Genomic DNA, 14,175 nt, shown 5'->3' on the forward strand with positions numbered 1-14,175 from the left:
TAAATTTCCCCAAGAAAAGAGAAATCTGTCATTTTCAAAAATTGTGAAAATAGCAGATCAAGCTCACGATGTAATGCGTTGTGAGCTTGTAGATATGCTATTTTCACTGTTTTTGAAATAGGGTTTAATTGGTTAATTCAGGGGTCTTCAACGTTTTCAGGCCAGGGACCCCCAAACTGATGGGGAGATGGGGCAGGGACCCCCTACCTCAGGGATATTCAACTAGATTAGGCAGGGGGCCACAATTTGTAAACGTCTTGAAGTCAGGGGTCACAAAGACCGTGACAGCAAAACCGTTTGTTGTGTGCTATAGGTGCGATAGGACAAAATAATGGACACATTATGTCCATTATGGTAACTTATTAGGGCCTGCTTCATACTGCATTCATGCATTTTGATGTTTGATGGGAACATTTCTGTGTCAGTCCTTACTCCTTGGTGATTTGAGTGTGTGTGTGTGTTCTGAGTGTGTGTGTGTTCTGTGTACGGGTCCCTGGCATAAAAGTGTCTCGTATTAATGAAAGTTGTTTTCATTCGTTTTGAGCACCCAGGTGATAAGAGCCCAAGCTCATATGATGTGTTTGAAGTGGATGAAGATGGAGAAGATGGAAGCTGGACAAAATCCACACAAAACTAAAAGGAGCACATAAAAGGAGAGTCCACACAAAACTAAGACATACACGCTAATGGATGCATTAGGAGAAGATGGAAGATTTAAAAAACACATATGAGCTTGTGCTCTTATTACCCAGGTGCTCAAAACTAAAACTCAAAACTTTCATTCATACGAGACGCTTGCATGACAACCAAAATTCAAAATGTTCATCCTGTACAACCAACCATCTAGTCTATGCATTTCATTTTACATTGGAACATATATGTTCCAGGGACCACAAGAAAGCTACAACATATATTGTAAAATTATGTATAAAATTGTGTTTCATATGTATAAACAGACCATGTTATTGTGCATTCAATACTAAGCTATTAAAATAATACAGATGAATGTATTCATGCTTTTATTTTAAACATATGTACAAGGTACAGTGAGTAGGGTGTCCGTACCAATGCCATTTATAAACATACCTTATTAACTGAGAACCAATGTCAATACTATCAACAATCTGTCAATTGCACAATAATGCACAAAAAGTATAGAAGCTATTCAAAATGGACAGAATCATGATTTATTTTAAACATAAACATTTAAAGACAAATGGACATTTTTGAAAAAATAAGAAATATATTAAACATGTTTTATAATTTTTATTTTTTAATCTAATCTAACAACAATTTTGTGGACCCCCTGCAGTACCTCCACGGACCCCCTAGGGGTCGCGGACCCCCTGTTGAAGACCTCTGGGTTAATTCATTATGTATTTTTAGTTTGGAACCCGGGGGTCCCTTCCTAGAAAGTAGTGGTGTCACATAAGTTTACAAAAGAATAAAAATATAAATAAACTCTTTACTAAATACACTACAGTACATTTACAGTACAGTAAATACCTTTGTATGTTCTATTCTATGCATTGAGAGCTGTCATTTCACCAGTAAAGACCACACATTCAAACAACACATCGATTTAAACCGTATGGATTTAAGGAATGAAGGATGAGGGGGAGAGGGGATAATATATAGTCCATTAAATATTGGAACCAACAATGCAAAACAGCATTATGAAGACGGTCAATTACAGAATGAGCACGCTTATGTGTGGTGCAAGCTCAGAGGGTTTCCCTCTGCTGTCAGAATACGTTTGAGTTAGGGGAACTTACATGAATTCATAGTCCATAAAGTAAAGCTTTTATAACTTAGTGAATTAGAATCTTTACCCAAATAAATAAATATTTTCAGAACTCTCCCGGCGTGTAAAGCTACAGTACTTAATGTTTTGCCATGTTTTATTTTCATGACATTGTTCAAGGTCACGACTGAAGGGAAAGTTCTATAGTGGTTTCCGGATCCTACGTAGACAGCCGTGGGTGTCTCCAAACATTTAGATGCACAGTTATCACCCCCCCCAAATGATATACTGTATATATAATAACCAAGCACTGCCTGGTTATTATATGGCAGGCAGTGATCCAAAAAAAATAACAAGACCAGTTCCTTATGCTGTGACTCTCCAGATCGAATCACACGTAATCAATTAACCCATTGAATCCGGGAACGCATCTGTGTCACTTAAGATTTCTTTGGCTATTCAAAAATAGCAGATTTACAAGCTCATAGCACGGCACCGAGTGCCACGCTATGAGATCTGCTTGTAGATCTGCTATTTTTGGGGGGGAAACTTGGACATTTGTGTAAATCTTTGAATATATATATAAAATGTTAACTCAAATCTTTGCTTCTGGGGGTCCCTGGAACAAAATATTTTCAGATGGGGGGTCCGCGGACAAATACATATAATTTTGGGGGTCCTTGACATGAAAAATGTTTGAGAACCACTGATATTCTACAACATTAGTTTTTTTTTTTAACTGTTAGGATTTAGAAGACATTTGTTGAATCCCCAGAAGCGAAGATTTGAGTTACAAATGTTCTCTTTGAAAAATATATATTCAAAGATTTGCACACATTTTCATGATTTAAAACAAGCAGATCTACAAGCTCATAGCGCGGCACTCGGTGCTGCACTCTGAGCTTGTATATCTGCTATTTTTGAATAGCCAAACTATTAGATAATGGTTAAAGAGGTTCAAATCAAATCTAAAATGACACAGATGCGTTCCCGGTCTTAATGGGTTAAGAAGAGATTGCTTCTCTCACATGTCAGGTGTAGAGCTGTACGCATCAGGGATAATGTACAGCTACTGATGCAGGACTGATGCTGGTCCTGCATCATCCTGTCAGCACTTCTTTTGCAGTAATGACTGCATCGCTGTACATTTTTATCCCGCTTACTACATGGTCATTTGCGAAACAAAGTAATTCATTTGACTCAATTGATTTATTAAAAAAACAGAAGCAGAGCAGTGGTCTGTCATATTGAAATCGCCGACAGCCTTGATTGACCAGTCAGAATTGAATATTCAATAATGTTAACAGATACATTGTTGGTCAAGTTTATTCTGAACTAGTCTCCTGGTCTCCGCCTCGCAGTCTCTCTTTTTCTCTACATTTTTTGAATCCCATGATTTTGCAACCCTTTTTCACCCAGTGCCAATTGTCTAAGAAGTGATCCTGGGCGCTACACTCCCCCGGCCAGCCTAGGGAGCCCAGAGCCGAGCTCATGCCTCCTTCAATGCATGAGAGCCAACTGACCTTCTTATCACCCGACAGGGGGGGGGGGTTTCCCCGGTAGGACGTAGCGCGTGGAAGGAACGCGTTATTCCAACCAGTTCCCTTCCCCTCCATCAGGCTGTCATGGGGGAGGCGGTATAGCGACCAGGATTACCACATGTCTTTGTGAGGGTACCTACCCTAGGAGACACGGAGAGAACATGCAAACTCCACACTCACAGTCTCTCTTCATCTCATCTATCTTTTGACATTTATCCCTCCCAATTCCCACTGCTGACCCTGTCATGATCTTCTCCCCACTCCCTTTCGTTTCTCTTTTCACCCAACCTCTTCCCCTCTAGGAATGTATTCCGGAAGCTCTTAGCGCAGGCGGAGAAGGAGAAGGGCGACTGCCTGTCCCTGGAGGAGATCTTGGCCGAGGGCTCAGATCCCAGTGAGAAGAGGTCGGCCACAACGCAGGCCAACGGTGGAGGAGGGACCCTGCGAACAGGAAAGGCCAAACTCAGAGCCCTGAGGGAGGCCATGTACCATAGCGCTGAGCATGGCCATGTGGACATCACCATAGACATCCGCAGTTTAGGTCAGAGTTACTAATACATGCATTATTGGCCTCACTCTCTGGCGCCACCCGCTGTCCTGGGGCTGTGCTCATGCTGTACCTGTCCTGTACCTCTGCTGTTGGTGTTATACACGTTGCGCTCGCCCAATCACGCCTGGTCAATCAGCCATGAAACGACGTTGAAAATAGGTCTCTTTTCTAGCAGAGTCCATAATGGCTCAGGTCAAAGTTGTGAATGTAGCTCACTGCAGTGTTGATTTTGACAGATAATAATAATATTCCATTTAGTTTCAGTCATATTTTAGTCATCTGAAAGGTTTTACTGTTAGTCTAGTTTTATTCGACTAAAATGTATTTTGGCGGTGCCTTGATGGCGTCTTAAAGGCTGATTTTACACTTGGTTGCATGCTGAAAATAGCCGATCTACAAGCTCACAACGCGTTGTGAGCTTGTAGATCTGCTATTTTCAGAGCGCAACACCCAAGCGTCTTTTAGTTCTACTGGATCTCTTCTCCACTAGTCCCTCACTAACATTTTAGTCTAGTTTTTATTTGTTGATGAAATTGTCAACATATTTAGTCATAGTTTTAGTCATCATAGCTTACTTCTTTGTTTGTTTTTGTCAGTGAAAAAAGGTAGTAGATAGTTTTAGTCGACGAAATCAACACTGGCTCACTGGCACAAGGTCCAAGAGTGAGGTTCATTCAGTACATGTGGCAATTATCAACTTTCATCCTGACATTGCACGGTTCATGTGCTACACAGCTTTTTAATAGTCATCGCAGAGGGCTGACACTACTGACACCGCAAACTGACTCTCATTGACTACATTACCATACATAGTACATTTTTGTGCCAATCATTTGTGATCAGATCACGCATGCGCCAATTACCGGCCAATGGCCGTCATGTCTATGTGATTCGTTATCAGAATTTCCACACTTCCTTTTGTACTAATAATGCCACAGAATGATGGAGACGTTTATGTTCTCCTCAAGCTGTTGTGACAGCCTGCCAGTGGTGGAAAAAGTACTCAAATGCTTTACTTAAGTAAAAGTATCAATACTGCAAAGTAGAAGTACTCTGTTACAAGTAGAAGTCGGGAATTCAAAATTTACTTGAGTAAAAGTACAAAAGTATTGGTATAAAAATGTACTTAAAGTACCAAAAGTAAAAGTACTAAAATGTTTGAAAAAAGCCGATCTACAAGCTCACAACGCGTCGCATCGCGATTTTCAAATAGCCTAGGTATGAAATAGGGCTAAAGTGTTAATATTAATGTATGTTTTATAACGTAATAATTTATATCTGCAAAGTAACTAGTATCTAAAGTTTTCAAATAATTGTAGCAGAGTAGAAGTACAATATTTGCCTCTTAGATGTAGTGGAGTAGAAGTAAAAGTATTGGAAATTGGAAATACTCACGTAAAGTACAAATACCTCACCATTTTACTTAAGTACAGTACTTGAGTAAATGTACTTAGTTACTTTCCACCACTGGTGACAGCCTACAAGAACCTATAGTGTGACAGTCTGTTTGTATTCATTGTTCACTTTGCTGGTGTTCCCACTAGGCGTTCCCTGGACCCTGCATACCTGGCTGGAGTCCCTGCGCACCTGTTTCATCCAGCACAGACGCCCACTGATCCAAGGTTTGCTCAAAGACTTCAGCTGCATCCAAGAGGACGAGTACACAGAGGAGCTCATCACGCACGGCCTGCCGCTGATGTTCCAGATCCTCCGAGCCAGCAAGGTTCGTCGTCACTCTTTATGCCAACAAATTGCATGTTAGAAGAAGCAATTAGGCAAAGCAAAGGCTGAGCCTCCTGATTTCAGAAAGCACATTTAACCCATTAAGACCTGATCCCGATTCTCCAAAATGTATTCTAAATCCTAAAGGCGGTTACACACCAGCGAATATGCGAATAAACGCAAAATTCGGACTCGTTCAGAATAATTAAAAGACGCTTTTTTCGCTCCGCGAAATTGGTGTGGAAGCTTGCATTGACTTGGTTTTTTAAAAAAACGTATTATTCGCATGAAAAAAATCGCCCCGGTGTGTAAGAACCTTAACAGTTTTTTTTTTTTACTCTGTTGCTAAATCAGTGGTTCTCAAACCTTTTCTTGTCAAGGACCCCCAAAATGATATGTATTTGGCCACGGACCCCCATCTCAAAATATTTAGTTCCAGGGACCCCCCAGAAGCAAAGATTTGAGTTACAAATATTCGCGTTCCCGGTCTTCATGGGTTGAAAGAATCCACTTTTAAACTGGCATTCATTAGGGCAAGTTATTATTGGGCATGTCGCAATGCGACGCGTTGTGAGCTTGTAGATCGGATCATTTTCATGACATACTGTATATAAATCAGACTTAAGTGGTTGACAACATAGAGTATTTGCACATTTGCTCAAGCACTGAATTATTGTCACACATTTGCATAATTATACATTGTCCAAGATGGAACAAAAAACAAGAAACTCTATAAATCTGCATATATATCTCCCATTTCTGCATTTTTTGTGTGTGTCTATCTTGCAGAATGAGGTGATTAGCCAGCAGCTGTCAGTCATCTTCACCCAGTGCTACGGGCCGTTCCCCATCCCTAAACTGACTGAAATCAAGAAGAAGCAGACCTCCCGCTTAGGTAAGAGAAGGAACCAGCATTCAGAACGCTTGCGTCGATGTTTTGTGCCATAAATTAATTGTTGGTGGAGTGAGGCGGAACCTTGGGAGCAGTGGTATAAAGTACCTACTACAGTACTAGTAACTAGTGCTGTACTCAAGTAAATTTTCTTCAAGGTACTTTTTTACTTTACTTGAGTATTTCCATTTCTTGATACTTTATGCTTACTCCACTACATCTCAGTGGCAACTGTTGTAATTTTTACTCCACTACATTTAGCTTAGTTACTACTTTGCAGATTTACATGATTAATAATGATGTTGTTCGGTATACTGTTGTTTGTCTAGTTGTTTGAATGTTTATGGACCACAATGGAAACAAGCCTTTGGCTTTTTGTGATTTTGTATTAACGTGAGAACGATGGCTTCCATTATAGCATGCTAACTTTATCAAGGAATAGAAATCCTGCAGTTTCTATTAGCTTGGATTCCCCATCGATGATGTCACTGGTAGGCAGACAAAAATGGTGCCATATTATAATGAGCATTACATTAGTGAGGACCAATTATATGAAGATGGGTTGAAAATGAAAATCAGCATCTCCAAATCTGAGGCCATGGTTCTCAGCAGGAAACCGGTGGATTGTGCAGTCCGGGTAGGGAATGAGGCTTTGCCCCAGGTGAAGGAGTTTAAGTATCTCGGGGTCTTGTTCACGAGTGAGGGGAGGACGGAGCAGGAGATCAGCCGGAGAATCGGAGCAGCAGGAGCGGTATTGCAGTCGCTGTACCGCACTGTGGTGACGAAAAGAGAGCTGAGCCAGAAGGCAAAGCTCTCGGTCTTCCGAGCAATCTTCGTTCCTACTCTCACCTATGGTCATGAAATGTGGGTCATGACCGAAAGAATAAGGTCGCGGGTACAAGCGGCCGAAATGAGTTTTCTCAGACGGGTGGCTGGCATCTCCCTTAGAGATAGGGTGAGAAGTTCGGTCACCCGGGAGAGACTCGGAGTAGAGTCGCTGCTCCTTCGCTTGGAAAGGAGCCAGCTTAGGTGGTTCGGGCATCTAGTACGGATGCCTCCCGAGCGTCTCCCTAGGGAGGTCCTCGCTGCACGTCCCACTGGGAGGAGACCCCGGGGCAGACCAAGGACCAGATGGGCGGATTACATCTCCACACTGGCCTGGGAACGCCTCGGGATCCCCCAGGAGGAAGTTGCTAATGTTGCTCAGGAGAGGAAGGTCTGGAGCTCTCTGCTGGAACTGTTGCCCCCGCGACCCGACTCCGGATAAGCGGTTGAAGATGGATGGATGGATGGGTTGAAAATGCGTGAAGTTGTCCTTTAAGTCCAAAATCTGAGAACTTCCATCACCACTGCTTGGGGGAGTAACTGCACGTCCCAGCGTTTACATGACTTTAATTTGTATTCATATTTAATTTGTTTTGAGGGATTGTGTAATATGAATTGCTGTTCAAAATGCAGGATCGTTTAAGAATGATGACAATGATATTATCAGAGCTGAGGTGCCAAACATGGATGATCCATAATTCATTTATTGTTGTTTTTGAAGACAAAAACAAAGAAAGGTGAAAGCTGTGATGATGTCATACACATTCAGAGTTTTCATCTGTGCTTTTAAACATTAAAAACTGAATTTTACTCAGCTGGTGTTAGGATGAGTGCTCTGTGAATGCTTGTTAGGAAGATGTTTTCGCAGGGCCTGGAATGTCATGGTGGACTGGTCATTTACCTTTTTGAACAAGACACAAAACACCTCCTCTGGCATACCATGTATTTCTGGTCTGCTTTATCAGAAACATGAAAGGACAGCCCTGTAGCACCATCTAGTGTTGATGCAAATACAGGATTTAGTTGACGTTCAGGATTTATTTTCGTCTTTTCTTTTATTACAAGATGCTTGTATTATATGCCAGTGCTTTAAAAACGAAATTCATTTTGATATACAGTATGTAACCATGCAAGCTTGAGATTCATTTCATGATTCCATCAATGTGGAATCGATTAACAGTACACAATAGAAAACAGTTCAAAGGACTGAGAATCTGATTCATTCTGCAGCCTTTTTTAAGTAGTAATGAAACCGGAATTGTTCCACTTGGAAACTGCTGACCCGAATGATGAACAGGTTAATTCAGTGTGTGATTCATGTCTGGCAGCTGAGTGCCTGGCTTTTGTAGTTCCCTCTCTGAGCTTTCGGAGCCACTAATGATGAGGCCGTGGGTTGTTTAATTGAGTCTCCTCTTTCCTACCCATCTTCTCTTTCAGACCCCCACTTCCTTAATAACAAGGACATGTCTGATGTCACCTTCTTGGTGGAAGGAAAACCATTTTATGCACATAAAGTTCTGCTGTTTACGGCTTCAACCAGGTAAAATGGAATAATTATACAAGTGCATTGTACTGTGTGGGAGTCAGTGGGACTACTATTGACCATATTCACACAGCGACTATTTTGCTCTTACGTCATACTCAGGGGCGTGTGTGTGTACTTTATTCTGTTTTCATTACACTTTACTATATGTCATCCTTGTGTCACACAGGTTCAAGTCCCTTCTCCAAAACCGACCAGCTGCAGAGAACACCTGCATTGAGATCAGCCATGTCAAGTACAATATATTCCAGGTAAGACTGTGGACTTGGGACTGTTTGCTTTCATTTGACAGTGGGGTAGTGCTGGACCCCAAACGGACCTGTTTGTCCTGTTTGCCTAGCGGGCACCGGTTTAGTATCTATAAAAGAAAAAAAAGAGGACGAGAGATGTTTAAAACAAATGGTTACAGCTCTTTCCCCCATCATTGGACACACACAATCTTATTAAATGGAAGTCTGTGGCTTCACTGCATCACACAAAACTGGCTTGGCCAAGAAAGATGATTCTTCATTTCAATGTCCCTATGTTTTGTATTTGTATTTTCTATGTTCCAGTTGGTCATGCAGTATCTATACTACGGTGGCACTGAGGCCTTGCACATACGAAACACTGAAATTATGGAGGTAAGAGTTGCAGTACGCATGCTTTACAGTACAAGCATTATTATTCTGTTTATTTTGTAAGTTAACCACTCATGCCCTAATTTAAATGGCCGATCTACAAGCTCACAACACGTCACAATGCGACACGTTGTGAGCTTGTAGATCTGCTATTTTGAAATTAATAAATCATTTAAAAAAAAATAGTTTTGATTCCAATACTTTTGTACTTTTACTCAAGTAAAATTTTGCATAGACCTCGAGTATTTTTATGCTGTGGTATTGCTACCTTTACTTAAGTAAAAGTACTTCACCCACCACTGGGTTTACTGTCTTCTTCTGCAGCTGTTGTCTGCAGCCAAATTCTTCCAACTAGAGGCCCTTCAGCGACACTGTGAGATTATCTGCTCCAAGAACATCACCACGGAAACCTGCGTGGATCTCTACAAACATGCCAAGGTGAGACCCGGTGATCCTAAATCACAAACAACACTGGAAAGACCACCAGTGGAACCCCAGCCCACAGGTTGGGAATCGCTGGCATAGAGTACAGCGTTAATGAGCGTTAGCTGCCATAATGGAACTTAGGCCATCTGTCTCACCCAGTCGTGAAGTGTCCCCGAGCAAGACACTTGACCCCTATAGCCTCCATCTCCGGGCTTTTATTTTCCTTCGCGTTTTGCTCAAAAATAAAGCCCGGACCAAGCTGTTGAAATTTCTGGCATAGGAAGTGGGAGTCTACCTTTCATTTCCCCCAACCAACCAGAGTGCAGTGGGCGTTGCTCCAAATGTTGTGACGTCTCAATGCTGCACATTGGCACATTGGGGGAGGAGGAGGAGGGGCGCGGAGCAGGGCGGGGCGAGGGCGGGCACAGATTGGGTGAGCAGAGATTGGTGAGATTGGCGGGCACAGATTGGTGAACCAATAGGAGACACCGGCTGTTTTCTCCGGAGATTTTGAATCCACCCCTCTAGACCAGATATCAGACACGCCGGGGCAGGCTACTTGACCCCTAACACCGACTTGAGTGAAGCAGTAAACTCATTTTCCCTTCCCCCTGAGACTAGCAAATACTCCCTTCCCGTGAATATTACACATCAAACTATTACATTGGTGTTGCCTCATTCATACAGGTGGATGAGGATTTTATTTCGGGGTGAAAAATCAACCTCATTTTGCAAAATTAAATGTGCCGCTTTATCGCTGTGTATTGACGCTCTGTATGGATGTAGCCTACTCATGACAAAAATAGCAGTTTACATTAATGTGACTTAATCACACAATACAAACGCTCGCTTGGCGGTGTTTATCGGAAAGCATTATTTCTCTCCTGCAGTGGTGGAAAGTAACTAAGTACATTTACTTAAGTACTGTACTTAAGTTAAATTTTCAGGTGTTTGTACTTTACTTGAGCATTTCCAATTTCCTATACTTTTACTTCTACTCCACTACATCTCAGAGGCAAATATTGTACTTTTACTCCACTACAATTATTTGAAAACTTTAGTTACTAGTTACTTTAGATATAAATTATGATATTATAAAACATACATTATCCACTTTAGCCCTATCTTATACCTAGGCTAATATTTTAGTACTTTTACTTTTGGTACTTTAAATATATTTTGATGGCAATACTTTTGTACTTTTACTCAAGTACATTTTTTATTCTGCACTTTTACTTGTAACAGAGTATTTCTATATTGCAGTAGTGGTACTTTTACTTAAGTAAAACATTTGAGTACTTTTTCCACCATTGCTCTCCTGTGCTCCCTTCTCTCTCCTTTAGTTCCTCGGTGCCACTGAGCTTACGGCTTTCATTGAGGGCTACTTCCTGAAGAACATGGTGCTGCTAATTGAACTGGAGGCCTTCAAGCAGCTTCTGTATGAGCCCCTGCCGCCGGCCGAGAGCCCAGCATCCAGCCCTGGCATCTGCACCGACATCCTCCAGGACCTGGAGAGGACACTGGCCACCCGGATCCACTCCATCCACCTGTCCACCTCCAAGGGCTCTGTCGTGTGACCTCCTCCGGAGAGCAGCCCCCACCCGGGTCAGCCTATAACATCCACCGTCTCGCGCTACAGCTGATCCACCCGCCACGTCGGCGTTGCTGCTGGAGGAGCTGCTTGGTGTTATCGTCAGGGATCGCCTCTGTCTCTGTTCATTCTCCTGTCGCAGCAACTCTCGAGGGACCACCGCCACTTAACGTTACATGACACGGATGGTAGAGGAGGAATATTCATGCAACACTGTCACTGCGTTGTCGCTTGTCTGAAGCAAACACTGCATTTTCCACAGAGGCTCGAGCACTGTCATCGAAACATCTCCTTGACAATTATCACTTTGACATCCGTAAGGGAAACCGCGATGCGCACACTTATGCTTTTACCTTGCCCTAACCATAAATATGAAACGTGCAAACGTCGTATTTCATATGGGAGATACGCATGGAATACATGTTTCGCTTTTAAAGGCAGATCGGAATTTTGACTCTTGATGAATGCAACTTTTCCATCAGCAATTAATCTCTTTAACGAGACATTGGTTTACAGTTACGCATTTACATTGTGGGAGACTTAAATACTGATGAGGTGACATACAGCATATGGTCATCATGAGACATGCCAAAGCACCATCACAAATCTGTCAAACACAGCAACAGATGCAGATCATAAATGTAATAATAGAAGGGAATAGTAGCAGAGAGGCTGCATTATGATAATCACTTTAACCCTGGCGTCCCTATTTTGAAGCCTGTCATTATAGGAGACAATTTTGTGTGTGTGTTTCATCTTTCGTTGTTTATATGTTGGATATATTTTACTGTGTTCTCTACTGTGAGCTGAGGCCAAACCGATCAGAGGAACTTCCACAACGACCAATACTCCCGTGCTTTTTTGAACTTGTACAACTGTCAACCCGACAAATCCATAACTGGTTTGAGCTTGAAATATGGACGTTCAACTGGAAATGAACTTTGTGATCGTTTCATGGACACTGTCATCAATTTGCATGGTCCCTCCCTCAACTAAATTGTCCTGATATTGCTTCTTGGGCGGAGTTTACTTCACTGACTACCTTTGGACAGAAGTAAGGCATGCTCCGACCTGCTGCTTTCTATCTATAGCAAACCACACATTAACATGACCTGGAGATGGAACTGGAATGATGATTTTCTTAAAAGAAGTTTGATGCAGGGTACATTGGCCCTGAAAGTAGTCATGTTGTTCCTTCTTTTTGTACAGTACCCACATCCACACATGCTTGGCTTAACACCACCACGCTCAACTGAATGTGTTCCTCGAACCGTCTATGTTCAAGCTATATGCTTCTGTTTATGCAAAGTTGCATGTTTAATCTGTGTGTGTGTGTGTGTGTGTGTGTGTGTGTGTGAGTCTTATGTTTTGCTTTCTGTGTATGTGTGTGTGTGTGTGTGTGCGTGTGTGCGTGTGTGTGCGTGTGTGCGTGTGTGCGTGTGTGCGTGTGCGCGTGTGTGTGTGTGTGTGTGTGTGCGCGTACGTACGTACGTACATGTGTGTGTCACACATGTCCTTGTGTCATGTAGAGTGATAGGGCAGTGTAAGATTATTGTTTAGCAGCCTATTGAAGTACTTAAAGTTGTTTCTCTATTCCTGATGCATTCCAAGGAAGGAATCACAGTTGATTATATTGAATAATCCAGTAGAAAGTACATTTGAATGCATATATCTGAAAATTCATATCAGTTCAATTGAATCTGTAGATAATATTATTCATTTCGGGGTAATTGGTAACTTAAAATCTACGACTAAAGTTATGGACCAAACTGACACTGATGTGATGATAATGACAATTCATATTAATTAGCTGCATACTGTATTAGCGCTCTCATTTTAATGATGAACCCACTTTTAATGGATAGAGTACTGTAAGTGTGACTAGTAGTTATAGTTTAACCACTTTCAACTTGGTGTCCATATTTTGGGCATGTCATATATGTGAAATATTTTCAAAGAATTTAAAAAAAAATCTTACATTTTCAAAAGTACCATATCTTCAAGCGTTGTGAGCGTGAAGATCAGCTGTTTTTTTTTAATAGGATGTATTAGTGGTTTAAAAGCCCTGATTGATTGGAAGACATTTCCATTACATTTCCCATTTACTAATCCCCATTTGTCCAAATTTGTCCAATGTGTGTGGAAACTTAAGGATTGATATTTCTCAAATTTTTATAATTTCCAGAATCTACACAGTTAAGTCCTGTGTACATTTTCGCATCTATAACTCGGAGATCCATTTGTAAATTAATTTTACTGGATGGAATGTGTCTAGTCCAGCACCTAACCCAAACAAACACCTAACCTAGGCTTCAGCCCACATTCTGCACAAATAGAAGACCTACAGGCTACCATAGCTCTGGTCCATAGCGTTAGAAGGAGGAGAACTCCTTCTAACGCTATGGACCAGAGCTATGGCTAACACAGTGTTGTGTTATGACTCATTGTGAGCTTGAGATTGGTTGCTTTTGGCGAAGACATTTGGTGTGGACAAGTATAGACCCCTGGGAGATCCCGTTCAGTGTAAGTGTAGATGTCTATAAACTGTATTCATGTTTTTTTTGTGGTGGTTGTCTTTGATGCAGTATGATACACACTGACAAATCTCATGACAATACAAATAATGTTGTAGCACACTCAAAATTACTTACCATTATTTTAGCTTGGGCCTATGGGTAAATAGCAAGCCCATTTAAATCTGTAAATAGTTACAGAAATTAA

The 14,175-nt window shown here is 41.6% G+C and overlaps 1 protein-coding gene across 1 annotated transcript in view; it reads left to right on the forward strand.

The window, feature by feature from the left end:
- Positions 1-13,485, forward strand: part of btbd11a (BTB (POZ) domain containing 11a) — a 193,260-nt gene extending 179,775 nt beyond the window's left edge. Inside the window, exons 11-18 of the mRNA XM_080420924.1 lie at positions 3,588-3,826; positions 5,380-5,558; positions 6,347-6,452; positions 8,712-8,814; positions 8,987-9,068; positions 9,372-9,440; positions 9,762-9,875; positions 11,207-13,485. Coding sequence (XP_080277050.1) covers positions 3,588-3,826; positions 5,380-5,558; positions 6,347-6,452; positions 8,712-8,814; positions 8,987-9,068; positions 9,372-9,440; positions 9,762-9,875; positions 11,207-11,440 — 1,126 coding nt within the window. The 3' untranslated portion in view covers positions 11,441-13,485. The remainder of the gene's footprint in view (positions 1-3,587; positions 3,827-5,379; positions 5,559-6,346; positions 6,453-8,711; positions 8,815-8,986; positions 9,069-9,371; positions 9,441-9,761; positions 9,876-11,206) is intronic.
- The last annotated feature ends 690 nt before the right edge of the window (positions 13,486-14,175 follow it).

Source organism: Gymnoscopelus braueri (assembly GCF_963280865.1).
Source record: "Gymnoscopelus braueri genome assembly, chromosome: 23".
In the NCBI taxonomy this organism is placed as follows: domain Eukaryota; kingdom Metazoa; phylum Chordata; class Actinopteri; order Myctophiformes; family Myctophidae; genus Gymnoscopelus; species Gymnoscopelus braueri.